The sequence below is a fragment of the Mytilus trossulus genome, unplaced genomic scaffold, assembly GCF_036588685.1.
Source record: "Mytilus trossulus isolate FHL-02 unplaced genomic scaffold, PNRI_Mtr1.1.1.hap1 h1tg000110l__unscaffolded, whole genome shotgun sequence".
In the NCBI taxonomy this organism is placed as follows: domain Eukaryota; kingdom Metazoa; phylum Mollusca; class Bivalvia; order Mytilida; family Mytilidae; genus Mytilus; species Mytilus trossulus.
The window spans coordinates 858113-870695 of record NW_026963297.1 but is presented as its reverse complement, the minus strand read 5'-3'; the positions used below and the strand labels follow the sequence as shown (position 1 = coordinate 870695).

The 12583-nt window shown below is 31.4% G+C and overlaps 1 protein-coding gene across 2 annotated transcripts in view; it reads left to right on the top strand.

Moving 5' to 3' along the window:
* LOC134700057 (uncharacterized) overlaps positions 1 to 12583 on the top strand; it is a 76637-nt gene that overhangs the window by 41923 nt on the left and 22131 nt on the right. Inside the window, exons 3-5 of one of the 2 annotated variants that reach the window (XR_010103760.1) lie at positions 5068 to 5119; positions 5821 to 6006; positions 6617 to 6735. Coding sequence is in view for 1 of the 2 variants with exons in the window: in XM_063561434.1 (XP_063417504.1) it covers positions 5068 to 5119; positions 6617 to 6745 (181 nt within the window). In the remaining variant the exon portion in view is untranslated. Of the gene's footprint in view, positions 1 to 5067; positions 5120 to 5820; positions 6007 to 6616; positions 6746 to 12583 lie in introns of those variants that run through there. The other variant, XM_063561434.1, reaches the window with a different exon arrangement.

The following is a 12583-nucleotide window of genomic DNA, read 5'->3' as shown; positions in this document are numbered from 1 at the left end:
GTTAAAAATCATGAAAGATGAAATGCTGACTCTCTAAATTGATGTGGACAAACATGTGTAGTCATTATGGTCACCGTGTACAAGTATTGCTGGCATTTGTTTGATACATTCCATCAAGAACTAACAAAATATACTGACTGATATGCGGCTTTAACGTTGTCATAAGAAAGTGACAATGATAATGAATACGGTCAGTCAGTAAACGTTTCATTTTTGATATCAACTCATATAAGTTATACTTTTTATTATAAAGTACAAATATATTTAGTGTTTGTTGATGCGGTCAAATAGTTTTGTTACACGAGCCAGCATATTAAAATTAATTATTTTTTGTGGCGCGTCAATATTTTTAATAAAAAAAAAGGACAGACATAGATGCGGGAAGCATGTTATAGTCATTGCGTTTCAATATTGCTACTATTTGTATTATTATAATATATCATGACATAAAAAAACAAACTACATTCATTTTGCAGCTATATTATTGTCATGATATAGTTCAAGTTTGATCAATTTAGGTGATACTGTCAAATAGTTTTTTTTTACACATTTTACTAAATTCACAAATTTAACAAAACTACTCAGTTTCTTAACGAGTTAATATCTTGATTAAGAATAAGAAGACATGCTGGCACAATAAATTTATGCAGACAAAGTTTTGAAGTAATTGTGTTCCAAGATTGGTGTCATTTGTAATAAATAATCCACCGGCGTTAAATAATTACGGATTTATTATGCAGCTATATACATTGTCATAGCGCTATACTATAATGGTTTAATTTTTGAATTGTTGTTTGGATGGAGAGTTGTCTCATTGGCACTCACACCACTTCTTCCTATATCTATGGTTTATTTGGGTTGATGTGCTCAAATACTCTGGTTAAACAAGCTAGTTTGAAGTATAAAAACTACTGATTTGTTGTCAACCGCTGTTCAATAGTCATTTATCAATGCAACTGAAACCAAACCATAAACTGAGGAAAATACATCAACTATAAGTGTAAATACAACGGTACAAAATAAATCCTCCTTACATAAAACACATAACTGCTTTCATGTTTTGCAGAATGAATATACTCTATAAAGTGCAAATATGGTCAGTTTTGGTAAATGTTGACAAATGCTTTATTTATGCTATCCAGCCTGATATTTCAAAACTAGTAATTTTGTGAATAAATAATTTGAGTAAAAAAGAACATGCAAGCACGATATAATGACGTAGCAATTGTGTTTAATATATTTTTTATATTTAATAAATCGTGAGGTAAAAAATAATGATTTATTATGCGGCAAAATGTTTTTTTTTTATATAGTGCTGTTTTCTATTTTGGTTGATGCGGTCAAATTTTTAGCTCACCTGGCCCAAACGGGCCAAGTGAGCTTTTCTCATCACTAACGTCCGTCGTCCGTCGTCGTCCATCGTAGTCTTTGTCCATCGTCCGTCGTCGTTACCTTTTACAAAAATCTTCTCCTCTGAAACTACTGGGCCAAGTTTAACCAACGTTAGCCACACTCATCACTAGGAAATCTAGTTTATAGACATGTCCGGTGTCTCGACCAACCAACCAAGATGGCCTCAATGGCTAAAAAAGAACATAGGGGTAACATGTAGATTTTGACTCATATCTCTGAAACCAAAGCATTTAGAGAAAAACAAAGGGTAAAATTGTTTATCAGGTCAAGATCTATCGGCCCTCAAATTTTGAGACAAATCAGACAACACGTTGTTGGGTTGCAGCCCCCGAATTAGTAATTTTAATGAAATTTTGCAGTTTTTGGTTATTATCTTGAATACTATTATAGATAGAGATAAACTTTAAACATCAATAATGTACAGCAAAGTAGGATCTACAAATAAGTCAAACCTGGCCAAAATTGTAAAGTGACCCCTTCAGGAGTTATTGCTCTTTATTGTCATTTTTAACCATTTTTCTAAAATTTTAGTAATCTTTTTAAAAAATCTTCTTTTCTAAAACTACTGGGCAAAATTTAACTAAACTCTGCCAAAATCATTAATGGGGTATTTAGTTTTAAAAATGTGTCTGATGACCCCGCCCATGAACCACGACGGCCGACATGGCTACAAATAGTACAAAGGGTAAAATGCAGTTTTTGGTTCATATCTATGAAACCAAAGCATTTAGATCTATCTGCCCTGAAATTTTCAGACCAATCGGACATTTTTTGGTTGGGTTGCTGCCCCTGAATTGGTAATTTTAAGAAAAGTTTGCAGCTTTTGGTTATTATCTTGAATATTATTATATATATAGATAAACTGCAAACAGTAATAATGTACAGCAAAGTAAGAACTACAAATAAGTCCACATGAAAAAAATGGTTATGTTACTCCTTAAGGAGTAATTACCCTTTATAGTCTATTTTTCGGTTGTTTCCTGTTATGAGTTGTTACTTCAGTTTTATCATGTATATCTTTTATATAGTAATTTTATCAAATTTACCGTTTGCAAAAGTATAAATTATTCTTAATAACAGGGATGTTCTGGTACCTAACAGAAAACCCTGACCGTTTTTGGAACAACTTTTTTGAAATTTTGTTCCTCGATGCTGTTCAACTTTGTACTTGTTTCGGCTTTCAAACTTTTGAATCTGAGCGTCACTAGTAAGTCTTGTGTGGACAAAATACACTTCTGGCGTATTAAATCTTAAACCTGTTGCCTTTTGTTAGCTATTATTCGTGTGCTTCTTTGTCTTTTGTGTTCTCCTTTTTATTTGTATTGTAGTCCTGTAATGTTGTGTTGTCATTTTAATGTTATATTTCACATGGCCATAAAAGAGGGAGGTTCGGCATGCCACAAAACCATGTTCAACCCACCATTTTTTATTCTTTTTAAAAAAAATGTCCTGTACCATGTCAGAAATACGCTCATTGTTATATTATAATTCTTTTCTGTGTGTGTTACATTCAAAAGTTGTTCGTAGTAATCGTTTTATTTTTTAAAGTCAAATTGAAAAAATGATGTTTTTTTTTGGACTAAATGGGTAGCTTTTGTATTTCAACTTATTTACATATAATTTGTCCTAAAAAAAACACTACATTTTTTTATAAATTTAGAAGAAATTTACTTTAATTTAATAGTTTGCTTCCAGTAAACAATTCGCGAATATGTTTTCCGTATGCTGTGAACTCAGAGTCACCTTTCTCGTACAAACCCAGTGTTAACATTACGTATGAATCTGTCATCGTAAAAAACTATTATCTTATTGTACATGTTATATACGTGCTCAATATCCATGTTTTTTGTTATTTATTGATTTAAAGGTGACAATCGGTAAATTATGGCTTTAAACACGACAATTAACTATTTGCCATTTTTTCAAACCATATCAAACCGAGAGGAAACACATTACGATTATACCATTTGGATGCGTAAAAAATGATAAAAATCGTGCACAGAAGTTTTTGATATATATGTTGTGTAGAAATTGTAATGTTGTTCTCATTATGATTTGTACAGTTCGTTACCAGTGTTTTATGAACTGCCTAAAACAAATGGATGATGCATGTACGAAGTCTTTCTTTTTGCATTTTTTCTGTTATGTTTTCGTTTCTACAAATTATTACATAAAACATTAAAAGAACACAATTTTTTTTTAAAGATATAATTTGGTATCAGGAGAAAACGAAAATAGATTTTAAACCATTCAGGTGTCCTTGGGTGTAATGTGAGGACACGACGAATAGCACGATTTGTTAGGTTAAAGTATAATAATTTGAAATTTTGCACAAGTTGTAGATTTCCCATCATATAATAGATGGTGAATTGCTGGTGTGCAAAACCTCCGTCACATTGTTGACTATACACATTAATCTTATTGTGAAACATGCACATCCTTCGGTAGTAATATTTCAAAAAAAATGGGAGTATAAGCTGCATATTAATATTGCAAACTGAAAAAGGTTTTTTATGCACTTGAATTAAAAATAGAGGAATTACTCTTATAATATTGAATAGGATATGGCAAAGAAATTAGAAAAGCGTTTTTTCACTTAAAAAACTGTGCACCTCTATGGAAATTATTGATACAATATTCGTTACTCCTATATTTGGGTGGGCAAACATCGTGCAATGTATGAACGGTACATGTTATTACTTATATGAGAGAGAGAGAGAGAGAGAGAGAGAGAGAGAGAGAGAGAGAGAGAGAGAGAGAGAGAAGAGAGAGAGAGAAGAGAGAGAGAGATAGATAGAGAGAGAGAGAGAGTGAGAGAGAATGAGAGAGAGAGATCTTTACAGTTGTATTTGATTTTATAATTTACCAATTCAGTAAAATTGTGCTGAAAGGGGAAGGTACACAACTGACTATTGAAAAAAACAAATTAAAACAAACAGTAATATTAGTTTTATTTCGTTTTCAGAAAGACGGAACATGTAATTAATGACAACTGTTTACCAAAATCAATTAAACACCAAACACTTGTAACAATATTCAAACATTTAGCATTTTAGCATTTTTAATTTCATTTTAATATGTTTAAAAATGTTGTTTTATTCAAAATTCAATCCATATAGGGAACCTACTAGAATAGTACAACTTTATGGAATTAAAAAATACAAATGTCCTTAAGTGTTAAAAAATACACAAATAAATCTTGAAGAACGCAATCATTTATGTCATTAAAAAGTAATTTCGTTGTATTCCTTCGGAATCACTCTATACCCTAGCGTTGTTCTTATTTCTTTTCATTTTCCTCAATAGATATCAAATGCAGCAATGATTATCTTTAATGTTCAAACTTAAGCGTTTGAAATACAAAGGTAAACACATTGTTTATATATGTCAACAGCCAAAGAGAATATCAGTTTTACAAAAGACAACTGAACCTCATATTAACTTCACTGAAAGACATGTTTTGTAAGATATATTAACAATATTCAACGACAGACAAAAATGATGCAGCTATTTATCAAAACGAATTGCGCATCAAACATTTTAGCATAATTATACATTCAAATCATATGATGGATAGCGCAGTGAATATCACTTCTTTTTAATATTAATTAATGTTTATTATAGGATTAAACATTTCAATATTTGACATTATAGGGATGAAGATCCACCTGGAAAGACTGTACTACAAACGGAACAAAATACACAGGTATCATGTTAATTATTGTTTTTATTGAAAGGAGAACACTAGTCTACTTTGCAGTTTCTTAATTCTAAAACGCAAGAATGGTACAATGGTGTTACAAAACGGTTCAACGATTAAAAACATCTATTTTCATTATATCAATTTACACTTGAAACTGAAGTATTTGGATTATTTTAGATACAATACATAAACTCAATCTTATTAAAGCATTTGAACTCTTTAAAACATCCGTAGAAAAAAAAAGAAGAAGCACCAAGGTAGTCTAATGTTGAAACTGCAACATTTATGTGCTGTTGGATAATAATATATATGGAATAATGTGTTTTGTTAAATAATTTTTTGTATTTGGTCAATGTTTTAATTTAGGGAAGATAATTCAGAGCCATACACAAGACTTGCCGTTGTTCGACAACTATCCCATACTTTTGTAATGTTTTTCGCACATGCATTCTTTTATGGAATCAATACAAATCAACATACACAATGGTACTGTTACTTTCCTTATAACAAAACTGAAAAAAAATGTACGTTCATGCAGGGCCACTTTTGTTGGACTGACATTCCCTGTGATTTCTCTCCGCCAAAAAGTCAATTGCATGGTTTCAGTTTCCTATTGAATTAAATTAAATATTTGATTATAAATGCTTTTTCATAATTTGAGATAAGAATTCAAAATTTTAATGCTATACTTTTTTATTGTTCAGGCTAATTAGATTCGGACGTTTTTACTTTACTTGTGTTCCATAACGGTATTTCTGTGATTTTGTTCACATAACCTGATATAGCATGTGCTGTTCGCAAAGGATTTTATCATATACTTAAATAAAAATAAAAGTTCCAGAGTATAATACAACCATTACGAAACGGATGACACTTCACATAACATGATGGTAAGATATGTCGTAATTCTATTTTATTTGTATAAGTTTAATAGGCAAGATACCAGAAATTACAAGTATATTTTATTTAAAGGTTTCGATGAAGTTATTGAATTGTAGAAACTCGTAAAGGTTACTCCAGATTACTTTTATGTGAAATTAAATCATAAATAGCTGTATTCTATTTTTGTTCTAACATAAGATCGTAAAATGTAAAATTTGGAAAGTCTATGAGTGATAAAAAGTTTGAAATTCAACGTGCAGCTATAATCATTAGATGAACAATGTACTTTCTGTTCACAAGTTACACATAAGCAGTTTGATACAGATTTCCATGTGAGACACATTAAATTTATTCGTTAACACTCGTATATTTTGCATTTCACTTAGGATTGTTTTTAATATCCATGGTATTTGTAACTGATAACTCCAAGATTGTCACCATTTTCAAATGGGTGATGCATTTGTCTTTGATAATGTTTCAGGTCGTATAGAATTAGAAAAAAAGTAAATAAATGAAAATATTCTTTAGATTACGTCGCACTGTTACACCTTTTATATGTTTTTAAACATTTTATCCATATTGATGATTGTTGAATTATGTGTTTCTTTAATTTGTAAGCAAACCCCATGGGCTGACTTGGATATAGAAGAGACAGAGCAATTTGATTATAAGGAAATGATACCTATGATAGGCCAAGAAGGGGTTAGCGATGAAGAAGAATTAATAAACATAAATGAAGATCCGGAGGTAAATATAGTTCAGCACTAATTAAGTACTAATGAAATCCATTTAAAAAAAGATCGTTTACAACAAGTATGGTTAAAACAAATATACAAAAATAACTTATATGTGAACAAATTATTACTTGTTTATTTACTGTATTCTATTCTAATTTAACAAACATAGTTTGTTTTTTGTTTGTTTGTTGGTATCAATGAAAATTATTTTCATCAGTTTGCAAAACCGTTAGTTCGTGACTGTTACACAATATAGTGAGGTTGTATCTGCATTCAGTATTTTAGCTGCTTCTTTTTTATATTCATCGCAATTATAATTGTTGCATGCACACATTTTAAAGAAATGCATTTTTATCTTTTATATGATGTGCATTTACCTTTATATAATGTGAAATTGTCTCTTTATGATGTGAGTAAATATCCTTATATGATGTGTAAACATTCTAAATGATATGCAAATATACTTATATATCATGTGCAAATATACTTATATGATGTATATGAATTTTTTTATCATTTTCAAATATCCTTTTATGATGTGAAAATATACTTATATGATGTGTATGATCATTCAAAATCTGCGCGAACACGAAAAATAGTTAAATAAAATTGAATTATCCTCTCGATCTTAGTAGAGGTGTTGCAGAACTGAGTAACTTAAATACGAATACGTATCAAAGTATGCATAAACGTGCAATACAGTTACAAGGGGTATCTTTTTTTTATTACCGGTGACTCTCAATGTATTTATTAAATCAAAATGGGGAATTCTGTCATGTGTGCTTGTTTTTTTCTATGTGCCATAATAATGAAAAAAGCGCATTGAAAAAGTACCGAAGAATGATTTTCAAAGCCATTAATCAGAACAAAATATATCTTCGGGAATCGAGTGTGCAGTCAAGCACAACTGTTGAATTCAAAGCGTATTTAGTTTTTTTTTGTCCTTTAATTGTTAAATACAGAAACTAAAAAAATATCATCTCGCTTCAAATTCCATCATTATTATATTTTAAAACTAGATTTTTATAAATTGACATTCAAATTTTATATTAAATGAAAGCAAACAATATGGGTCAAGCGAAATCGCTTTGTAATGAGTCATCATAACAGGGTAGGCGTGTTTGATTATAGAAATATCATTTGGCTAATTTGTTGAACGTCTTACGTATATATACAAATATTGGCATGCCATTAAAGTAATTCATGTTATTTTAAAAGCTCCCCTTCTATATGTTCTACGTAGACTTCAAACATTTAATCATACATGTACGTGAAAGTATTTGGGAAGTATTCAATTTCACCTCACGTGCTGATAACAAACTTGATTTGATTGGTTAAGGTCAATAGTAAACCTTTTAGATACATCGGATACGTTGGAAGAACATTCCATTTGCGATGATGTATTTCATTGGCTGTTCGATACGCATTGGCAGGTTCCATTTTATCTGTCGTTTTAATCAAGCGGACTTTGATCTTTAACTGATTTATAAGTACAGAGGCGTGTCAGGGGTAACATCTTGTTGGTTATATATGGAATCACTGAAGCATGACTGGAGCGGGCCCATATTTGGCAGTCGGTGCACCCTTTCTGATTTCCACCACCAAATGTATGGCTGTTTACAGAAACCTCTCTGGAATACTCTATTTGAGGTATCCATTGAATGATATTCAATCATTCTTGTTTTATGCTTCTCGTGATAAATTTGTGAATTGTTTTATGTAACAAATCTAAAACAAGGGTCGAAATGTGGAATTCCTATTCAGAGCGGTTCATATAGATTTGTATTAAACTAAACAGCTGCTCACATTTAAGAGATTTGAATATATACGTCAAATACGTTCTAGGAATATTCCAATTTTACTACACTTGCAATGCACACAATTTGATTGGTTGAGGTAAACAGTTAACCTTATTTATACATTGGATACGTCGGAGGAGCATTCCATTTTTGAAGCTGTTATTTCATTGGCTGTTTGCAACGTAAGAAGCTTCACAGGAAGGTTCCATTTTATTAGTCGTGCTTATCAAGCGAACCTTGCTCGGATACGATGTACTCATTATCTATTTATTTAAAACAATTTGTAAAGTTTCTATAGTGGTTTACAGGAATTGTTCTGGAATACTCTATTCGAAGTATCTAACGTCAAATGCGAAATTAAAATGATGTTAAACACGATTATATATTGAATCTCAATAGACAAAATAAAACTCAAACATGCATTCATTTAAGAATTGATTACAGCTTATACATAGGGAACAAAATTGACCCTCTGCTTCAATTTACATTTGAGGTGTCTAGATCTATTATACTCTATTTAGATACCAAAGTGTACAAAGGTGAAAGATTCCATAAAAATAACTTCATTGATGTTGAATCTCATATTAAAAAAAATAAAATGTAACAATATATTCCAATCACATGTGCACATTCGAAAAACCCATTCACAAGTATGACAGTGTGTGAACATAAACGTTATATTAGAAATAAAAGTGAAATCACTGAATTAGAGAGACATTTTACTGACGTTATAGATAAGTTAGTTAAAAGGGGATACTGTAAAAATAAAACAGAGAATGTGATAAGAAACATTAAAATTACCACGAACAGAAAAATAACTATATTGAAGACCAATAGAACAAAGAATGTTCCACTCACTCTCATTACTAAATATAATCCAATGGTAAAAAACCATAGTACAGTTATTAGAAAACATTGAAGCAATCTGCAAAAAGACAAACAATGTGAAATCTTCACACATCTGTCTATCATAGCGTATAAAAGTACCAAAAATATCAAAGACTATCTCGTTAAATCAAGGAAAAGGGACCCATGCTTTAACAGCATAAGCAAAAAATCCCGAAACACTGTTAGTTATCATCTTAATTATAGGCAACAAACGTTCATATAAATGAAATTAAAACAACGGTGTAAAGTCTTGAGATTTATTACTTGATATGTTGGTTGAAGGAACCGCATTGAATTATAAATTGATATCGTATATGTTCCTTATGTCGTAACTACAATAACCTTCCCTTTTCACGAATTTGACTACCGAATTGAACTATTTACCGGATTTGTAGTCACATAAGCAACACGACGGGTGCCACATGTGAAGCAGGATCGGCTACACCTTCGGAGCACCTGAAATCACCCCAAGTTTTTGGTGGGGTTCGTGTTGATTTTTCTTTAGTGTTCTATTTTGTGTCTTCTGTACTATTATTTTTCCGTTTGTCTTTTTATTTTTAGCCATGCCAATGTCAGTATTTTTTTAATCTATGAGTTTAACTGTCACACTGGTGTATGTCGTCCCACTTAAAAAAAATTTAGGCATGGATTTTCGATGATTACATCGAAATATAAATATGATGTCATTATATGCGACTTTGCGACACAAGACTGGCTAGTAAGTTTTGTCGACTTCACGTTTGGGCTTGTTATGAACAGATAAGCACTTTTTTATGATAGAAGTCAGTGTCAACAGTTCATCAAAAACATCCTAATATAGAAGGAGTTTGCTTATATTTTGAGGTAAGTTGTTTAAAAGTATGTTAGCCTAAAGGTTCGTCGCTATTTAACTTATTAATAATTGAGTTTCGAGTGAGTATGCGTGTAGATAAAGCTGCATTGTTTACTTCTAAATGGTGTTAATGTATACACGTTTCGCTGTCAACATGACTTACAAATGTAGCACATCAATGAATCCACCATAATAACGATGAAAAAAGGATATTTGCTACAAAAGATGTGTCATTCATCTGATTCCGATTCCGAACCTTTGCTTCAAATGGGGAAAAGAGGACAGCATACCCTTCTTGGAAATTACGATGCCAAAGTCCAAGGATATATACTGTGGATTCATTTATTTTCGTGGGTATCTATTTTCGTGGATTACGGATAACTTGCATAATCGTGGATATCTAATTTCGTGGTTTTGCCAAAATCTACATATAAGCCTTTAGAAAACATTTTATTCGTTGGACATTTAATTTCGTGGTTCACATGTACCAACGAAAGCCACGAAAATTGGTGTCCAACGAATAATAATGAATTCACAGTATAAGGAACTAACAACTTGCTGGTGGGATAGTGGACCGTCCTTTTTTGTTTCCTGCTGCAAGACGGACAATAATGGCTGAAGATCGGTAGTTATTAAGTAAATTTGGAGGTTCCATTAAACTTTGTAATTCTTGTGCCCAATCCTTTCTACGCCGCATTGGATATGTTCAACGGAAATGAACTAAAGCAGCGCGTGAAATTCCAGAAGATTTCGAAAAACAGAAAGAGGAATTTCTGACTGCTATTCAAACTCAAGAAAAATTAGATACCAAGTGACTTCATAATTTTTTATCAGACACACGTGTACAGTGGAGATCACTTCTAACCTCTCATTAAATCAGTCAGTATCTGCCAGGAGAACTGTTCTAGAACAGTATGTAGAACTGTCAGCCTGACACCCTTTAGATAGTTCCAGCTAGAACAGTTCGAACCTAGAACTGATTTGTACAGTTCTACCTAAACAGATCCTGACAGTTCTACCCTGGAACAATTTTAGACAGTTCTACCTAGAACTGACCAAATATTTGGTCAAGAACAGTTCCACGACTTCAACAGTTATACGGTTAGAATTGATTTATAAATTATACGGCTAGAATTGATTTATAAATTCTACGGCTAGAATTGATTTATTATTCTACGGCTAGAATTGATTTATACATTCTACGGCCAGAATTGATTGTATAACTATGATTGACTTATAAATTTTACGGCTAGAATTGATTTAAGAACTATTTGTATTTGATATATTAAGGCTTCGGCAAAATAGCGATATATATAGAGTTTTGCTGTTTTGCCGGTCTTATTTATATATTTTTAAACAAGAGATGTGTGTGCCTGTTCCATGTCAGGAGCCTTTAATCCAGTGATTTTCTGTTATTGACGCGTTACATACATTATGTTTTTCGTTCATTTTTTGTACGTAGATAAGGCCGTTAGTTTTATCATTTGAATTAATTTATTTTTGTCATTCCGGGAGTCGAGATGACTCGTATAACAAATTATTTGACCTCATTAACCAAATGTAATAACTTGTTTCCCAATCCACTATTATATATAAATATGCTTTTGAATTTAACTTAAACTAACCATATTTGCTCTTCATCATGTAAATCTTTAATCATGTAGCTGCACACTGTAGTAATACAGTTATATTTTTAGGCAAGGATGGATTGTACAAATGACAGAAATTATACAAGTATTTGAAAAACAATGACTTCAAACTTTTGTTTGCATCAGTTTAATTTAGCAGCATGTCCTCTTTATATTCAAAATATTGAATCGTAAACAAATATTATATCTGTTTACCAGTAGTTTTCATACCTCTGACGGACCCGTTTAACAAACATCTTTTTACTGCATCAACCTAAACTGACACTATTTGCTCTTTTTTCTGCAAATCTATATAGCTGCACAGTTATTCAGTTATAATTTTTGGTCAAGACGGACTGTAATATAAAGATACAGCAATATTGGAAAACAATGACCACAAATGTTTTTTCGCATCAATTTATAGTGCCAGCATGTCCTCATTTTATTCAAATATTGAATCGTTTACAAATATCAGTAGTTTTCATACCTCAGACTGACTCGTGTAATAAAATCTTTTGACTGCATCAACCCAAACTGACCATATTTTTTTTATAGTGTAAATCTATAAAGCTGCACAGCAATTCAGTTATAATCTTAGGTCAAGAGATACTGTAGTATACAAATAACCGAAATATTGGAAATCAATGACCACATTTTTTTCTCTCGTATCAATTGAGATTGCCAGCATTTCCTTTTTTTTA